Source organism: Alexandromys fortis, unplaced genomic scaffold, assembly GCF_014885135.2.
Source record: "Alexandromys fortis isolate MF-2015 unplaced genomic scaffold, M_Fortis_MF-2015_v1.1 scaffold_79, whole genome shotgun sequence".
NCBI lineage: Eukaryota > Metazoa > Chordata > Mammalia > Rodentia > Cricetidae > Alexandromys > Alexandromys fortis.
Window position 1 is genome coordinate 7,802,524 of NW_026067964.1, and position 18,679 is coordinate 7,821,202.

General features: G+C 42.7%; 1 protein-coding gene across 2 annotated transcripts in view; it reads left to right on the forward strand.

The window, feature by feature from the left end:
* Msh3 (mutS homolog 3) overlaps positions 1-18,679 on the forward strand; it is a 144,269-nt gene that overhangs the window by 105,995 nt on the left and 19,595 nt on the right. Inside the window, exons 19-20 of one of the 2 annotated variants that reach the window (XM_050153768.1) lie at positions 2,385-2,496; positions 15,230-15,387. In XM_050153768.1, coding sequence (XP_050009725.1) covers positions 2,385-2,496; positions 15,230-15,387 — 270 coding nt within the window. The remainder of the gene's footprint in view (positions 1-2,384; positions 2,497-15,229; positions 15,388-18,679) is intronic. The other variant, XM_050153769.1, reaches the window with a different exon arrangement.

The window sequence follows — 18,679 nt, forward strand, 5'->3', positions numbered from 1 at the left end:
GCGGTACTGCTAGTGCGCCCTGCCTGTCCTCCCGGCTGTAGCTGTTCTGTATGGAATAGCATCTCAGGACTGTGACTTTTCCTTTGCTTCTTACCCTCCTAAGAAGTGTTTTGTCATTATATAATTTTGATAGCAATAGAATAAGTCATTGTTAATTTTCGAGCAGAACAGAACACTCAGTTTGGCTCTACAGCAGAATCTCAGAGAAGTCACCTCAGTCTCATAAAGACTATGCACTGACTTAACTTGGTAGAGCCCCTTCCATTTGACTTTAAACTTTATATCTCCTACATGTTCTTTCATCTTTTTCTCTTATGAGAAACTCAGAAGCGTCTTCTTAAAACGCTGTATTATACTCTAAACCCCCAAACTATTCTTTTCTTGTCCTTCTAGATGTCCCTTTGTTCTGATTCCTTCTCTGCTGCTGTGATAAAACACTCTGATTCTAAGCAGCTTGGGAAGGAGAGGGTTGTTTGACTTACACTTCCAGGTCACAGTGCTTCTCTGTGGGACATCAGGGCAGGAACTGAAGCAGAACCCTTGAAGGAATGCTGCCTACTGGCACTCTCTGCTCATGCTCAGATGAGCTTTCTTATGCAGCTCAGAACCCCTTCCTTGGGATGGTGCTTTCCACATGGGCTGGGCCCTCGCATATCAATCATCAGTCAAAGCAATCTCTTACAGACAGGAGCACAGGCTAGTCTGATTGACCAGAAGTAATTTAAAATTTTGAATTTAGTATTCATAGATGAGTATGTTACATTCAGCATATGTTACTCATTCCTTGAAGACTAAGAATAAATTTGGTTTGAATAAAATTTGGTTTGCCATGCTTACTAAATTATAGATTAGTGGTGGAGCATTTCCTAACATGAGTGAGGTCATGGCCTGAATCCCATAAAGTTGTTACTACTACTACTACTACTACTACTGTTACTACTGATGATGATGATGATGATAACTATTATTTTATTAAAATTGTTCTGAGGTTGATTTTACTTTTATAAAGTTATCTTTAAAATAGATTTTTAAAAATAAAAACAAGCATCCATTAGACCCAGGTGGTAGATGCTAGAGTATGTATTTTATGTGTGATGGTTATTTAAATAATCTATTGAGTTACAGTGGTTGTGAGATGTTGTATTGAAATATGACTCTGTTTTTTAAATAAAGTACAATGAGTGCAGTATGTCTGTGAGTATCCTTGTGCAGATGAAGGCTAGGAAGGGAGACACCAAACAGATTTCAATGTTGACTCCTGAGGCTTTGATAAATAGAATAAAGCTATATTTAAAATAGATAAGAAGGGCTGGGAAGAGGGATCAGTGTTTGGGAGCAATGGGTGTTCTTACAGAGGACCTGGGTTCAATTCCCAGCACCTATGTGGCAGCTTACAACTGTAAATGATAGTTTCTCTCTCGCCCAGTCCTTCAGCTGTTCAGTCCCCAATAAACACACAGAGGCTTATATTAATTATAAACTGTTTGGCCTATTTCTTAGGCTTATTACTAATTAGCTCTTACAACCTAAATTAATGCATAATTCTTTTTTTTGTTTTGTTTTTTGAGACAGGGTTTCTCTGTATGCAGTCCTGGCTGTTCTGAAACACACTTTATAGACCAGGCTGGCCTCAAACTCACAGAGATCTTCCTGCCTCTGCCTCCCAGATGCTGGGATTAAAGCCTTGTGCTGCCACTACCTGGCCACCCATAATTCTTATCTATGTTTAACCATGTGTCTTTGTACCTTTTCACAGTAAGGCATTCTCATCTTGCTTCCTCTGTGTCTTGCTGTGACTACATCTCTGCTTTTTTTCTCTTCCCAGAATTTTCCTAGTCTGGTTACCCTGCCCATACTTTCTGCCTGGCTACTGGCCAATCAGTGTTTTATAAACTAATACAAGTGACAAATCCTTACAGGGTACAAGAACAATTTCCCACAACACACAATCATCCATAATTCCATGCCCTCACATGGCACACATTCACACACATAAATAAATCTAAAGCAATTTAAAAACTGATCTCAGATAATAATAGACAAATGAAAACTGAAATCACATGAAGATAGAATTCATAAGGCTTGCTGAGGCTTGTCCTTCAGTGTGCTGATATTCACAATTGCTGCTTTCTGATTAAGTGCTGATTAGTTTAACTGTTCTCAAATCCTTATTCTGAACACTTGTTATTGAGGTCTTCTATGTTGGGTTCTGAAGCTTTGTGTGCTGTATCAGTATATCCAGACTGGCTTTGACCTCACAGAAATCTTCCCTGGCTGTCTCCCTAGTGCTGAGATTAAAGATATGTTACCATGTCAATCTAGTCAGTGGTTCTTTTCAAAAGCTACTTTTGTGTCTACAGGTTGATAAAACTTTTTTTTTTCAGGCCAACTCTACAAGAAGAAAAGAAAATCATCATAAAAAATGGAAGACATCCTATGATTGATGTGTTGTTGGGTGAACAGGATCAGTTTGTGCCCAACAGTACGAGTTTATCAGTAAGTACCACCTGACACCAAAACTAGTGTGTGGTAAGGACATTGGTTTCAACCTTGTGAGTATCAGAGAAATATTTTGATAAGTTATTTGGTTTTATCTTCAGCTTTAAATGGACTAATTCCAGGCATTGGTATAATTCCCAAAGGAAAATTCTCTGTACATTGAAAGATTTAGCAACTAAAGATGATTATCTTACTTCTTCAATGTAGCCCAATAAAAATGCTTTATATTCACAAATACGCAACTGATGTTGGAATTACACAATGCATTTTCATATTTTCATTAGCATACAACATTAGTGAGCTCTGTCCTACGGTGCATGTTTTCAAACACCCTCAGAGAATTAAAAGTGATTAGCTGATCTAGGCTGCAATTCTCTTAAAGAACACCTATGATTCTACATCTTTATTAATTTAACATAGTCTCAATTCCTTCATAATAAAGCAAGATTTCAGAGGTGTTGGTGTTGTGGGTAATGGCAAGATTCAGGAGTGGGTAGCAGGGCAGAAATGAGATCATACAACAGAGTTTGGGAAAGAAAAGTTGATAAGAGTTGTCCACATGACTATTGAAATTGTCCAAAATGGCAGTGGGATTTGTTGTGGACAATGATAGTGATTCAGGAATCAGAGACTTCAAGGAATGGTAATTGAGGTTTGTAGATGTCTGTAATAAGGGCAAGTAGCTGTGGGAGGACCCTGAAGAAACAAGAACTTCTGAACCCTGAATGGAAAAGTACAGCAAGATAGCCGCCCAAACACGGTAGAACCTTTGCACACAGAGGTTAGAAACAAAGCATTAGCGAGTTAAGTCAGTGGCAGGATTGAAATGTAGGAGAGCAGCCAGAGAGAAGTTATGGAGCTGGGGCAAGAGCAGTAGTCCATGTTGGGCCATGAGCAAGGATATGACACGCTCACCGTGACCAGCCATGCGTGCGTGGGGTGAGATGAAAAGCTTCTAATTCTGTTTATTTAATGTTACATATCAAGTCATACAGGGTTTGTTGGTAATTTATAATTATGTTGGGTCTGTTCAGACTGTTACAATAAAGTACCATAGACTGGGTGGCTTTCCAACAACAGAAACTATCTTTCGTGATTCTGAAGACTGAATTCAAGATGAAGGTGTCAGTGCCTTGTGGGAGCTGGTTTTGTGCTTTAGGTGTGGCACTGTTGACGGAGGCTGCTCATTCGTTTCCAGCTGCTCAGACACAAAATAATCATTCAGAAACTATATTATTTGCAGTACTGTTTGGCCAATAGCTTAAGCATATTTCTAGTTAGCTCTTACATCTTAAATTAACCCATTTCTATTATTTTATATTTTATCACAAGGCTAGTGGTTTACTGGTAAAGTTCCAGGGCACACCTGTCTCCTCTGGTGGGAGGAGACATGGCGTCTCACTGACTTTGTCTTCTTTCTCTCTATATATATCTCTTCCAGCCTGGCTATTGTCTGAAAGCAGCTTCTTTATTAACCAATGGCAATAAAACATTCTTAGCATACAGAGGGGAATCCCATATCATGGCGCCTTCCACTCTGTCCTCACATGGAGGGAGAAGGGGGCGATCCCTCTTGGTCCCTGTGTATTAGTCACCTCCTCAAAGCCCTTGGTGCTGTCATCGTGGGAAGGAGAGAAATAGACATTGAGACCATAGCAACCAGAGACACAATGTCTGTAAACTTGTTCATTCTTGCAAGAAAAATGTGTATGCAATCAATTTGTCAGATGAGTTACAAATACTAATTTTCATTGTCTTTAAGGAGAAACCTATATAAGAATAAGAACTCTGTTAGTTTCCACGCCAGTAGCTACTCCAGAGAAAGTAATGTAGTTCTAGTATTTGGCAGTTTGGCTTATGTTTAACTGTAAGCCCCTCAGGAAAGTGTTCTCTACTGCCCCTGCTCATCCTCTTCATTAAACAACCTCATCCTTAGCATTCATGTCTTGTTTGTTCATTTCTCTTTTATATCTTTTTCTTTTATTTTCATTTTCCTCTTTTTAAACAAAACCAGAATGTATTATATTGTTAATAAGTCAGGTTTGAACAAATAAAGTAGCCTTCTAATTACAAGGACATTTTTTTTAAAAAAAATCATTAACTCTTGTATTTAATTCTTTACAAAATAAACTGAGTGGTTTTTTCCTACTAGGCAGTTTAGAGTGTTCCAGAATATTCACTTTTTTTTTTGCATAAGCTTTTCCTAACTTGAGTAGGAGTTGATATAGACTGTTGCTATGGTGAACTGCATTCTGCTTTCAGGGTATAAATTTATATATGGGGATAGTGTAGAGAAAGAACTTACTATGTAAAACTCAATCTAACATGTACTATTTAAATTTATAAACTGCCTATTAATTTATAAACTATATCCTGACAGAAATGCCGTCAAAGTTAGGTATCATTGTTACTTCTGATAGTTACATTATTTTGAAAATTAGCCTTTCAGACATCTAAACTATTCTAGCCTTCTTGAGTTCTGTATTCTGTGAGATCACTAAAGTTCTCACAGCAAATTAACCATTTGCTTGCTTCTCTCGCAGTTTTAGGATTCTCTTCTAAGGAATCGTCCTTCAGTCCCTACATCCTCCATCCTGCCCACATCCACTCCCTTTCCCCTGTAGCCTCTTCTAACTTGCCACGCCATGCTCCTATCTGAATTGATGTGTGCTCTCGTAGTCCTCCATAACTGTGCCGTCGGGCTTGGCAGATGGTATTCCCTCCGCCTAGAATGTCATCCGTCCCCACTCAACGTTCGCTGCCCCCGCACGCCCACAGCCCACTTCGCCATTTCAAACTCTGCTGTTTCTCCCTCTCAGATGTCTCCTGACACGAAGCCTTCCCTCACCAACGCTCCAATGATCCCACACCCCACACCTACACTCCGTGTTTCCCCCATCTTTGTACTTTTCCTCCTAAGCCACAGTTGTTCTTTTTGATGTGCCTCCCAGAGGGTTCTGTCTCGACAAGGACAGGGAGTGTCATGCCTGTGGAGGTGTCATACCCGTGTCCACAGCGTGCCCCTGACGCACAGCACGCTCCTACTCAGATTTGTCACTGAGGATTTACTGAGACTCCTCAGTAACGTCCAAATCTCACTTTAAAGTTTTGCCTCTTTTTCTTCCAGAAAAGAATATANATATGTTACTTTTTCAGGATTGGGGATTTCACAGTTTACAGAGTATTGCACTGAAGAAGTAGAAGAAAGATGAGATACTACAGGGTAACACCTCTGCATACTTGTGATAAACTAATCCTCAGAATGAGAAAGTGATCTTGAGGCTGCCGGAGTTGAGTCTTTGACAGTTTCTTGGAACATGAGTATAGTCTAGAGCAAGTGGTGCTTTTTCAGCATGCTTACTGCCTTAACACATAGGAATGATACCATTTTGACAGCACACTGAAATCAAAGGAGAAGGAAGAGTTTACTTTGGCCTAGAGGATAGTGACCCAAGGACTGTGGCTGTCTTGGCCCCATCCGTCACCTTGAGGGTTAAGGAGTCAGTACTGTGTTTCCTTATGGCCCTGTGCAAAACCAGGACACACTGATTAGAGCAGTCCATGATACGACATGACAGTTATAACTGCCCTGTGACTGTCTGGCTATCTGGTGGGTGGGCTTTTGAAAACAAAGTTGTTCTTGTATTTTGGTATTGAGATAAGTAATCTAAATTCAACTCTGTGGCTTTAGGAAGTTGGGTGGGAGAGACAATGAGCCTAGTGTGCAGAGATCTCCAGGAAGCCCCTGAACTGTGGATCTCTCTAGCTTGTGGGAAACCTACTGCCCAGTTCCCTAGAGGCAAGTACTGGGTCTAGATCAGTAAGTGACCTGAGGCTCTGTGGTGCCCAGGACTCTGTATACTTATTTGTTCGTCTATGGGAACGTGCGAAGTGGTCTGCAGGTCAGGTCCCTTCTGCTCCAGCAGTTCATAGATGGGGTGGGTAATGGGGCGGGCCAAGTCATAACCTCGGGTCTGGGCCTGAGCAGCTGTAGGGTTGGTCCACCAGATGTGAAATAGGGGAGCTTTCCCATGCTTTCAACTTTAGGGCTGGCTCACCACACCTCCACTAGCAGGGTTGACTCTCGCTCTTACGACTACAGGGCCAGTTCTCCCACTTGCCCCAGAAGTTGATCGGAGGAAGGGCGGCTCTCCCCCACATTGGTGCTTCAAGACAGATGGGTAATGGGACATCTCTCCCATGCTCACACCTTGAGGGCTGGCTCACCCACACCTGCACTAACAGGGTTCATTGTATTGTACTACCCTGCCGAGGTCAGGGACAGCTCTTCCACTTTTATGACCACAGGGCCAGCTCGGAGGAAGCATTGTAAGATGTAGTTTTAATTCTATGTCTGCCTGCGTGTCTATGTGTGGGCATATGCACATGAGTGCTGGTGCTTGTGGAGGCCAGGAGAGGTCATCAGAGGGACTGGAGCTGGAGTTACAAGTGGTTATGGGGTGTCTGATATGGGCACTTTTGCAAGAGCCGTATGGACACTTTAGTACTGGACCCTGTCTCCAGCCCCAAGGGAAGCGTGAGGCACCCTGTGTTCTCCTCTCCTGTTTGGAACAGTGAGAAAACATTTGTTAGACACTGACTTGAAAAGGATTTATTTATTTACTTTCATGTGTAAGTTTGTTTCTGTGTGGGTGCACACTTTGTGTATGGATGTTCTCGGTGGCTTAAAGGGCATTAGTTCCTACAGTGGATCTAGGTGGTTTTGAGCCACCTGCTGTGGGTGCTGAGAAGTGAGTTCAGGTCCCAGAGGACCAGCAGACCACTTGACCATCCAGCCACCTCTCCAATTGATACTGATTTTCTTTTCTTAAAATACCTATTGCTGGTATCTGCCCAGAGTGGTCCTCTTTCTTCCTCTCCCTAACTGATACCCATTGATTGAACTCTTGTTTGTTTTTCAAGATCCCCAAACAAATATTTCCCCCTGAATAGAACCTTAACCATCACTTTAGCCAGAAAAAAAAAAAAAATCTGTCCATGGTAGTATTTCTTCCTGCCCTAAAATTCCTCCCACACATCACATTTTGTTATGTGGGCACAGAGGGTGCTGTGATATAGCATATAAAAATTTAAATTCTGTTCTTCCATTGCTTCCCTGTCACCTGGAACAGTCCACCATAGTCATTGGGCCTTGGTTCTCCCAGCCATAAGTGAAAGCCTGGGTACCAGCCTTGCTTCCACTACTCTGCTGAACGTGAGATGGGTAGGATGTGGGATCAGAAAGGTCTAGACCACTGCCCTGGTTTCTCAGTTGCTAACCTCGCTGTCCTTTCTATTCCTCATTCCCCTAGCTTACGGGTGTGGAGATTTGACTGAGAGCTGTGTGGAGTGAGTCTTTTCTACAACTTGCCATTGATTGACATTTTCAGGGACTAAAGCACATTAAAACTGACATTTTTTTTCCAGTGGCCCGCAGCTACTATAAAAATAGCTCTTCCACAGTCTTTAAAGATGGGTGTCAGTATCGATGCCTGTCAAGGAAGGAAGCATGGTTTGCAGAGAATTCGCTTTTACCTGGGTCTCAGAAATGAACATGTGACAACTTTGGATTCTCTTCTACTGTTGACTGTGGGGCTACTATGACTGACTGTCATCCTCGTGTCCTCAGTGACACAGCCAAGTTCCCCAAATTCCCTGATTTAATAGTGTCTGTGCCTCCTTGTCATTGCGCAGAGGTCCCTTGTGAGACTCTGTCAGCAGTTTTGCTGCCAGCGCTCTGCTCTGCTGGGCAGGACTCTTAGCTTCCCAAGCCTTTGTGTTTCTTCACTGTCACATGTTGTCTTGATTGGGGTTTCTACTGCCATGAAGAGACACCGTGACCACTGCGACTCTTATAAAAGGAAACATTGAATTTGGGCTAGCTTGCCGTTTCAGAGGTTTGCTCTGTTGTTGTCATGGTGAGAAACATGGCAGACATGGTGCTAGAGAAGGAGCAGAGAGTTCTACACCTGGATCTGAAGGCAGCAGGGAGAGACTGTGTGTCACTAGGCCTGCCTTGAACTCCTGAGACCTCAAGCCTACCTCCAACAAGGCCACACCTACTCCAACAAGGCCACACCTTTTAATACTGCCACTCCTTAGGAGCCTCTGGAGGGCATTTTTATTGAAACTACCACACATGGGAACAAAGGGGCCATGGTGCACATTTGTAATGCTTGCTATCAGGAGATGGAGGCAGGGGGAGTACAAGTTTGAGGCCAGGATAGGGTGCATAAGACGACCCTCCCTCCATGAAACTATTGTAAGAACTAAGTGAGATGATGCATATGAACTTGTGTGTTTCTGTGTGTGTGCGCACGCCTGCATGTGCACATACACGCGCACATACACATGGTTAGGTGCATGTGTGTGTATGTGGAAGGCAGATCATTGACATTGGGTGTCTTCCCCAATAATTCTCTATTTTGTTAGACAGGCTCTCTCACTGAACTTGGAGCTTGCTGATTCAATTTGGCTAGCTATTCAACAAGACCCAGGAATCTCCTGCCTTTGGGGTTACAGGCATGTTCCACTTCGCCTGGCTTTACATGTGTGTGGTAGGGTTCTAAACCCAGGTTCTCAAGCTTACACGGGACTTGCTAACTAAGCCATCTCCCAGCCTTTTTATGACTTTCTCATGCTGTTAAATTTTCACCTTTCCCAAAGAAGATAATGTTTAATGTTGTGGATGTTCTACTCACCATTTTGACTCCTAAATTTTGAACTCTGTTCTGATAGATGTCACTCATGCTAAAGGCAGACTCTTGAGAAAGGTGCTCAAATTCCACAGCCTTTTCTTTTCTGTATGTGTGTGGGAAAAATTTTGAGTGCCATTTGTTACCTGTGCTTTGGTTCCAGCATGGCCCTTACTATCTACCACTGGCTCATCAGATAGCATTCTGTCCAACATGTCAGGCCTCTTCGTGTGGTCCTTGCAGCTTCTGTTTGCCTCTGCTCATCTTAATCCATCTCTTCTTCTCTGTGGACTCTTAAGATTTGCTCAGCATGTGACCTGGCACTGGCTGTCTGAGTGGTCCTGTTGTGTACACTCCCATTCACTTCAGTAGGCTTCCTTGGGTGCAGAGGGAGTTTGGCCAAGTTTTGGCTTTGTTCTGTCCTGTTAGGATGTTTACTCATGCTAACAATGGCTTTAGACTGTTCTCTTAGGGAATGCTCACTCATCCTTGGTGCTCTTCTGGACAGATGTAATGTGTGTTATGAATGTATCTGGAAGCCTTTGATGTGTGGTACCTCAGATACCTATCCTATCCAAAAGATAGATGAGCACATTAAATGGGTCAGTGATGTCCTTGGTCATTATCTTCTTTACTGTGTCATCTTGGGATGAAGAAAAAGACTCATATCTCCTTAATTTTTAAAGATAATGCAGACATTGCTTTTAAGACATAAATGTGGTAGGCATCGCCTTTGTAACACATTCGACTATCAGACTCATCTATCATGGGAACTTCTAGCAGTGAGATGGGTAGTAACAAGCAAGCAAGATGAGGTCATTTCAGAGAGGAAACAAAGAAAATGGAATGGGTGACTGTAACGGAGAATGACGGGCAGAGGGGCTCAGCACACATCCTGGCTAAGGGAGGCTCAAACCTGTGGAAGAGCCTTGAGACAAGACTGAGTCTAGAGCCAGCCTCCTGGCTGGGCACTGAAGAGCAAACATCAAGTCTTGTGGCACCAAGGGAACCTGGTAGAAGTGTTGACTAGGTAAGAAAGTTGGGCCCGGAAGGGACTAACTAGGAAAATGCCTGCTGCAAACAAACTGTGCGGATGGCAATTCTGAAAAGAGGCAGTCATCTACTCAAGTAGTGGTGGGCAGAGCAGCTGCCATGATTAGCTCAGGCCTCTGAGAAGATCCACTGCACGGCCAGCATGTTTGTGTCCCCTCCAGAGTCAAACATGGAAATCCTAAGTATCAAGTCAATAGCGTTAAGAGACATGTTTCTAATCATTGGTGTTGATTAGATCTTTTGTTTTGTTTTGTTTTGTTTTTCGAGACAGGGTTTCTCTGTGGCTTTGGAGCCTGTCCTGGAACTAGCTCTGTAGACCAGGCTGGTCTCGAACTCACAGAGATCCGCCTGCCTCTGCCTCTTGAGTGCTGGGATTAAAGGCGTGCGCCACCATCGCCCGGTGGAGTTGATTAGATCTTAAGAATGGACTCCTCCTGCATAAGATTAGTGCTCTTAAGAAAGAGGCTGAGAGGATTCATTTATCTCTTAGCCATGTGAGTACCCAGCCAGAAGTCACCGCAGTTGCCTACAGAGTGGGGACCACAAAGGGGTCACAGGAAGTGTGTACGTATCTCGGTGCCTGATGATTCTTAACTGTTGTGTCTCCTGTTTATGTTTGTTATGCCTCTTATTGGAGGTCTTTTAGGGTTGGTTAAGAAAGTGCCATTTGGGGTTGGAGCGCTGACTCAGCTGTTGAGAGCACATGTTGCTCTAGCAGAAGACCTGGATCCACTTCCCAGAACCCACATGTTGGTTCACTGCCAGCCATAACTCCAGTTCTAGGGAATCTAATACTCTATTTTGACCTTCACAGGCACCAGACACATGTAGTATGTTTATATACATACAAGCAAAACCCTCATACACATAAATAAATCAAAACATTTTTTATAAAAGAATATACCATTTGTCACCTGTGAGCAGTTGGGTTTAGTGAGTTGAAAAGTTAGTTCTTAACTGAGCTTCGCAAATACAGAGGTGGCCAGAACATCCTCCTTCATAGTAGCAGCTGCAATGTGCCCAGCCTCCCTGGGCATTTCTTTACCCACACAACAGAGCAAAGGAGCTCCCCAGACACCCTCTCCAGGGTGTGTATAGGGAAATCTTTGGCTACAGTGTAGGACCTCTGCTTTGGCTCCACATTTTCATGTCCTGTGACTGAATTTAAACTAAGAGACCATTTAATTTAACTGTCTTTATCCTAAAGGGAAAACTGAGGCCTGGAGAAGCACATCAGCCTACCTGAACCCTTTTGTAGAAACCACTTTTCCTGCTATATGGGCCCATTCTTTATTCATATTTATTCCTTTTTGAATAGCTTTTTTAAGATTTATTTTTGTGTATAAGCATTTGCCTGCTATAAGTGTGTGCACCATGTGCATGCCTAGTTTGAAGGCTGTCAGAAGAAGGGGCGGGCCTCCTGGAGCAGAAGTTACAAATGGCCACCCTGTGGGTTCTGGGAATTGAATCTGGATCCTGTGCAAGAGCAACAAGTGCTCTTAACTGCTGAGCCACCTCTCCAGCCCCCATCTTTATTCCTTTATCTTCCCAGCCTGTGGGTTTCGTTCTTTGTCAAGATTCTCATAGAAACTGATATTACAGACAAATCTCTTCGTATTTTTTGCATGGTCCTCAGCATAATATGTATTCACTACATGGATGTCAGTGCTGACTTCCTGCAGATGCGGGTGTTGAGTAAGTTAGGGACTGAGGTTTGCAGTGTGAAAAAAGTGAGAAAAGAGAGGAAACTGCTCCTTAATCGGAGGAAGCTACTGTTGGCATTTTGACAAATACTCTTGGCATTTTTTTACCTTTTCTATTTTTTTTGTTTTACGTATTATTTATGCATTTTGACTTTTTTTATTTCTGATGTAAGGTTTCTCTCTGTATCCTTGGCTGTCCTGGAACTCACTCTATGGGCCAAAATGACCTTGAACTTAGAGACCTGCCTGTGTCTGCCTCCTGAGTGCTGGAACTAAAGGCGTGTGTCATCACTATCGGCTTTATTCATCTTTTTAATACATAACTGTGAGTGTCTGTATTTTATAGTCTGTATTTTAACACAGTTACACAGCCAATTCCCTACATTTTCAAACTATCCTAGGACAATTTTCATTATGAATGGTATTATATTAAGCAATGAAACTGCTCTTTGGCTTGGGAAATGAGCATAGAGGTCAGCAAGGTCAGGGAGAAGTCTGTTGGAAATGAGCTTCTCACGCTTCAGTCTTCACTGCCATTTCTGACTTTGCGAGGATCAAAGTGTTCCCTGGGACACACAGTTTGATACTGGAAATAGGTGTTAGAATTATTAGAGAAACAGATATTTCACACAGTAAGTGCGTTCTGCATCTTTCCAGCTCTTGAAGCACAGTGCCTCTTCAGTGTCTGGGGTCAGCCTGTTGTGCAGTGCACCGAGCTTCTTACTCCAGTGTGACTGCAGTGTCTGAGGTCAGCCTGTTGTGCAGTGCACCAAGCTTCTTACTCCAGTGTGACTGCAGTGTCTGAGGTCAGCCTGTTGTGCAGTGCACAGAGCTTCTTACTCCAGTGTGACTGCAGTGTCTGAGTCAGCCTGCTGTGCAGTGCACAGAGCTTCTTACTCCAGTGTGCCAGCAGTTTAGAGCATAACTTCTCCCCTTTATCCCTTTGCCCCCTCAGCTTCTGGTCCATCCCCTCCTGAATGTGTTCAAGAGTTTTATATTTTACATATGAATTTGATTTATGTTTCTGGCTTATTTAACTTATCATAGTGGCCTTTGGTTTCATCCATTTGGCTGCAAATAACAGAATTTATCATCTGTTTTATGACTGAATAATATTCCATTGTATGTAGGTATCATAATATTATCATACAATGGGATATTATTCCTTTGCCTTTCATCTGTTGATAGGTCCTCTAATGTTGATGACTTGTTTCCACTTCTGTTGTGAATCTTGCCACAGTGAGCACAGGAGAACTGCTGTCACTACAATGTACAGATTTCACTTTCTCTGGCTATTTCCAGCTATTCTTTCACGTAGATGTTGGGAATAGCGTGTAGCGCTCCTGGACAATGCTTCTGATTACACTTTCCTGCTAATATGCTTTTAGATCTTCTGTTTCTTTGGCTACAAATAGCCTATTTATATCCTTTGCCTGTCCCCCACTATTTCAGTGTTGTTAAGAGGTAGGAGTTATATAAACGCTGCTTTTTATATCTTTGTGTTCCTCCTTGTCATGCTGTCTCGTGCAGTTGTATCATAGTTTATCTGTTGATCAACAGTTTGAGGGAGCTATGAACAGTATTTTTTATTATCTTATTTTATTATTAATTTATTTAGAAAAATCTTTTTTTCATTTTACATATCAATCCCAGTTCCCACTCCCTCCCTCCTCCCACTCCTTTCACCTTTCCCCAATACCACTCCCCACCCACTTCTCAGTGAGGGTAAGGCTTCCCATGGGGAGTCAACAAAGTCTAGCACATTGCTTTGAAGCAGGACCCAGGCCTTCTCCACTGTATCTAGGCTGAGCATGGAGTCCCTCCAAAGAGAATGGGTTCTAATCAGTCTTTTACTTACGTTTTGATGCACATCATATACGTTTATGTTTGGCCTGGGCAGAATTGTTTTATGTTTTCACTAAGTAACTCATTTCCTGCCTTTCCTTTTATGTTTTCTTTTTAAAGTGTGGTGAGTTTTGCTTTTCAAAGTTTATTCTTCAATCTACCTAGAATAGATTTCATAAGATTTGAGATGTTACTCATTTTCATCCAGCCAACCATTTTCCTGCCATTGTTTAAGGACAGCTATGTCTCTGTTGGCTCACTAGCCCGGTCCTTGGCTACCAGGCTTTCCTTTGCACTGTTGGCCTTCTCCTGCATCTGCACACATTTGATGCTTCTACTGTTTATGTGTTCTGGGAAGGGAGACGTGAGATACTCCAGCTCTGACTATCAGAGGCACTGCTGCCAACAGTCTTTTCTCGTGTCTTTCTCTGTATAGCACACTCATTTCCATTTAATGTGTGTACGGGAGCAGGACTGTTTGGCTATGTCTTATTTTTAGCTTTAGCAGATATTATTGCAGCTTTTCAAAATGGTGTACAGGGTTTTCTCCCACAGCAGAATAAAATTCCAGCCCCTGTCTCATCTTTGCCAAAATTTGACATTGATGACCATGACTGGCTTTCTTCCTTTTCTTTCTTTCCTGCTGATTATTATCCTGTACATGTGAAGTATCTCTTCTGGATATCATTTTCCTTATTGAAATTGCTCACCTTTTCATATTCTTGCTGGCCATCTGTGTATCTTTTGTCATCATTAACCCTACCCCCAATGAGATGGAGCCAAATGGAAGATAATGAAGTCATGGGGGTACTGCCCTAAGAAAAGATTAATGCTGGTCTTCTGGAATGGATTGTTTTTTTTTATGAGAATGAGTTTTTATAAAAAAGGGGAAATTGGCTTCTCACAACTTCTCTCTTTCTGTCTGCAAAGTGAATACCACTGGACTGTGTTCCCACCATTTTGTCATCCACTGTGAAACCTTTACCAGGCCTGGGAGCAAGTCAACACTATGCTGTCGAATATCTAGAACGCTGACCTTAATGGATCTCTTTCTTTAACAAATTACCCAGTCCCAGGCATTTTGTTGTAGGAATGGAAAATGGATTAATTCAATGACATGTATAAGTATTCCACATGGCAATGCTTTGCCTAATGAAGCCCCTTTTGTGGGATGGATTGTAGATACCACATGAAAATCAAAACAAAATGAAAACTCTTCCGAGTCAAGATGGTAGAAGATACCTTTAATTCCAGTTCTTGGCAAATGGAGGTAGGAGATTTAAATATAAAGCCAGCCTGGTCTACACAGTGAGCTGAAGGCTAGCCCAGGTTATATAGTGAGACCCTATGTCAGCCTGCACTCCACAAATAAAAACCAACCATTCTAATCCCCTTCTGGTACAAAAGTGAAATTTCATGTTTGTTTGTTTCCAGCAGGACTCTGAGAGAGTAATGATAATCACTGGCCCAAACATGGGTGGGAAGAGCTCCTACATAAAGCAGGTTGCCCTGGTTGCTATCATGGCTCAGATCGGTTCCTATGTTCCTGCAGAGGAAGCAACGATTGGGATCGTGGATGCTGTTTTCACAAGGTAAAGCGTTCATTCTCTTTGAATGTGTCTCTTAGTGTAAGCCTGGGCCACATTATCACACCTCTCTTTTTAAGTACATGTACATGTTTGGATGAGTGGGTTTGCACTTAAAACTCTCAGGGCTCAGGGACATATATCATTTGTCATCTCAGATGTCAACATGGAAGAGGCCTAGGATGTCATTTTTCTGCAGCAAGTTTTTTTTTTCAATTTTTTTTTAAATGAGTCCTTTAAACAAAATCTTAGAGAGGAAATTAGTATCTACACTCAGACTTAGCTAAAAGGCTCTGAAGAAAAAATCATTTAAATGGAGAAAAGAAGTTATGGTGCCCTCCAGCATGGGAAGCAGAAACCCCACCCTCCCCATTGTTGAGGTGGAAGTACCAAGCAAGATTGTTTAATTTACATTTATTTCTGCTCTCAAACATTGCATGTACCTGGCCAGGGCTTACTAACATCAATATGTAAACTTAGTTTCATGCTTTCTTAGCAATATGAATAGACTATCCTGGTTTTACTAAAAGGAATTTATGCTTGATCTGTTTCATATCTCCTGATTTGTCAGTTCCTGAATGGTCTGTATCTCTTGTGCTATAATATTTAAGTAAATACAATATATGTAAACATAACACTATATAATAACCACGCTCTCTATGTAATGTGTCTGTTACTGTCCAACTTCACACTTGACCCTTGAATCATACCAGAATTTAGCCCATCACCAATATTAATGAACTTGGGCAGATACTGAAATATCTGAAAATCTGCACATTGAAACAGTCTTTCTTTTGACTTTTGAAGGTCTCACTAAAGGATGGATTCTCTAGTCAAGGGAGAAAGCAAGGGCTTCAGACACAGTGGCATGTTCAGGCATCATGTTAATGGCACAGTGAGAGAAGGAGAGCCTGAAGTAAATCAGGTCTCAGTGAGAGATGCATACAGTGCTGGAGGTGAGATGAGTTGTCAGGGACAACAGTGGTATGTACATCTGGTATGGACAGTTTGCTACTGCTGAAACAGAACACTACAGACTGGAGGTGAGAGAGCAGAGGGTGGGAGGAAAGATGTATGTATGTACACAAGCATATGGAAGCCAGAGGTAACTTGAATGTTCTTCCAGAATCAGGAGCTGTCCATCTTGTTTCTTTGAGACAGGATCTTTCAGTGTGACCTGGGGTTCACTAACTAAGCTAAGCTGACTGACCAGCAAGTCCCAAGATGCTGACTAGCTAACTCCCAAGTGCTGGGGCTACAGGCTTGTACCATTATGCCTAGCTTTTTCTTTATGGGTTCTTAGGGGGCAAGAGAGACAGTCAGTGGTGCTGAAAGACAGCAAGATGGAGGCTGAAAACTCCCTTCTGTTCCTAGCAGAGCAGCATCACTAGCAACACTAGAGGTGTCAGGCCCACGCTCCCGTGAGCGGGGCTGTGGAGTGAGTCCGCAGTGAGGTGCCGTTGGAGAAGAGTGGCCAAGAAGAGGATGCCAGAGGCCTAAGGGGGGACTGGTTGGTTCTACTTTTGTTTGTGAGTGTAGGTTTGCACATGTTTTAGTGGTTTTCAGAAGAGAGATTATGTCCAACTATCTATAATCCTAACAAAACAATTCATGAATGTATTGATCACTTTGGGAGGTTGTTGGAATGAGTCACATGATACCTAAACCAAAAGTAATGTTGAGTTACTTTGGAGAAAAATGAAGTAACTCTCTAGACTTGAGGGGAAGTTTTTCTTACTGAAACTCTGTGGCCTATTAGCAAGAAAGGATAATGTGGATTACAGCATCGCCCTTAAGGTACCTAGGGATCTAGGTCATAGTCCAACATCTGGTACAGGGTGGAAACACAGGCTATGATGTCTTCTGACCCAAACACCAAACCTAAATTCATTCAGATCTTTAGCTCTGTCCGCACCGCAGGTTACAGGAGGAACACGGACGCAGGAATCTTTTAAGCACATGGGGGGGGGGGGGGATTCTGTGAGCAGAATCTCGACAAGGGAAGCAGTGGAATAAATGATGGGTGTCCAGACTGGATGACTAGTAAAGACTGGAGGCCTGTTCGGCTCAGCCATTTGATTGTAACGTGAGAGGTGGACTGCGACAACTCTCTAATGGTATACGGGAATGTAAGGGAAACAAAAACGTCCTTGGTACGGCATCCAGCCTGTTGTGGTCTGTTCATCCGGTGCCTTTCTCTACATTTGCTGTGGAGACGTTCCTTGAAATAGTAACTAACAACATTTGGTATAGTTTTAAATTTTATGAGCACTGTACCATACTCATCTATGAGTGGCTTTCTCCCCTCGTTATATTTATAAATGCAACTGTGTGGGTATATATGCTACTATACCAGTTACTGTGCTGTGTTGTATACTTGTGCCGCACGCTCCTTGGCAGGCAGTTAGCATGATTTCAATTTCTTGCAGATGTTAGCAGTATTGGTACTTGTGTTTCTTGAGCACTGGGGCCTAACCTCTGGCTCACAAGCCCCAGTGGCCTGAGCTCAACCAACCATCCCAATACAACAGCAAAAGGCAGAGGAAGGAGAGAAGCAGATAAAGGGCCCTGTGATCCCCAAGTCCGTCCTCAGCATACAGGCATGAGCGTAGGTTTAAAAAGAAGACAGATTGAGACAAGGGGAAGGTTTGCATGATGAAGTGGTCTTGGTCATAGTGTGGTCTGGTTCGCAGGTGATGATCGCCTCTGCTCTGCACTTTGGCCTCTGTGTCATAAGTCATTGCTGTGGTAGCTTCCCTGGAGCCTCCTGTCACTTGATGGGGAGTGTCAGTTGCTTAGATACAGAATGCAGGCAGAGACGCCAGGCTTTCATCCTGCTTACCTTATGAGGCCAATGATGAATTGATGTCTTTGAGCAAAAGTAGCTTCTGGGTGCCCATGACACTGACTTACACATCATGTGCTGTGCAGAAGTGTTTTCCCCTTCGAGTCTACACTAAGGAGTAGAATCGTTCAGTTGTAAAGAACGTCATCTTTCAAGTTCTCCAATGAGGCCATGCCAGTTAGGAGCAGTGTGTGAAGTTTGTCCTCGTGTTTAATGCTGAATTAGAACAAGAAACACCTGTTTGGTGCATTTCTCTGTGCCCTCCAGATTGCTGTAGGAATGTGTTCATTTCTATTATTTAGTGTCCCTTATATGAAGTATCATCTGGTAGATTTTTGTTGTTTTTGATGCCAGGGAGATTTAGTCCCTTCCCCCAAGTACACACTGTGCTTATTTACAAAAACCTTTGGAGAATGCCCTGTCCTCCCTCACGTCTGCCAGTCTCCCATTATA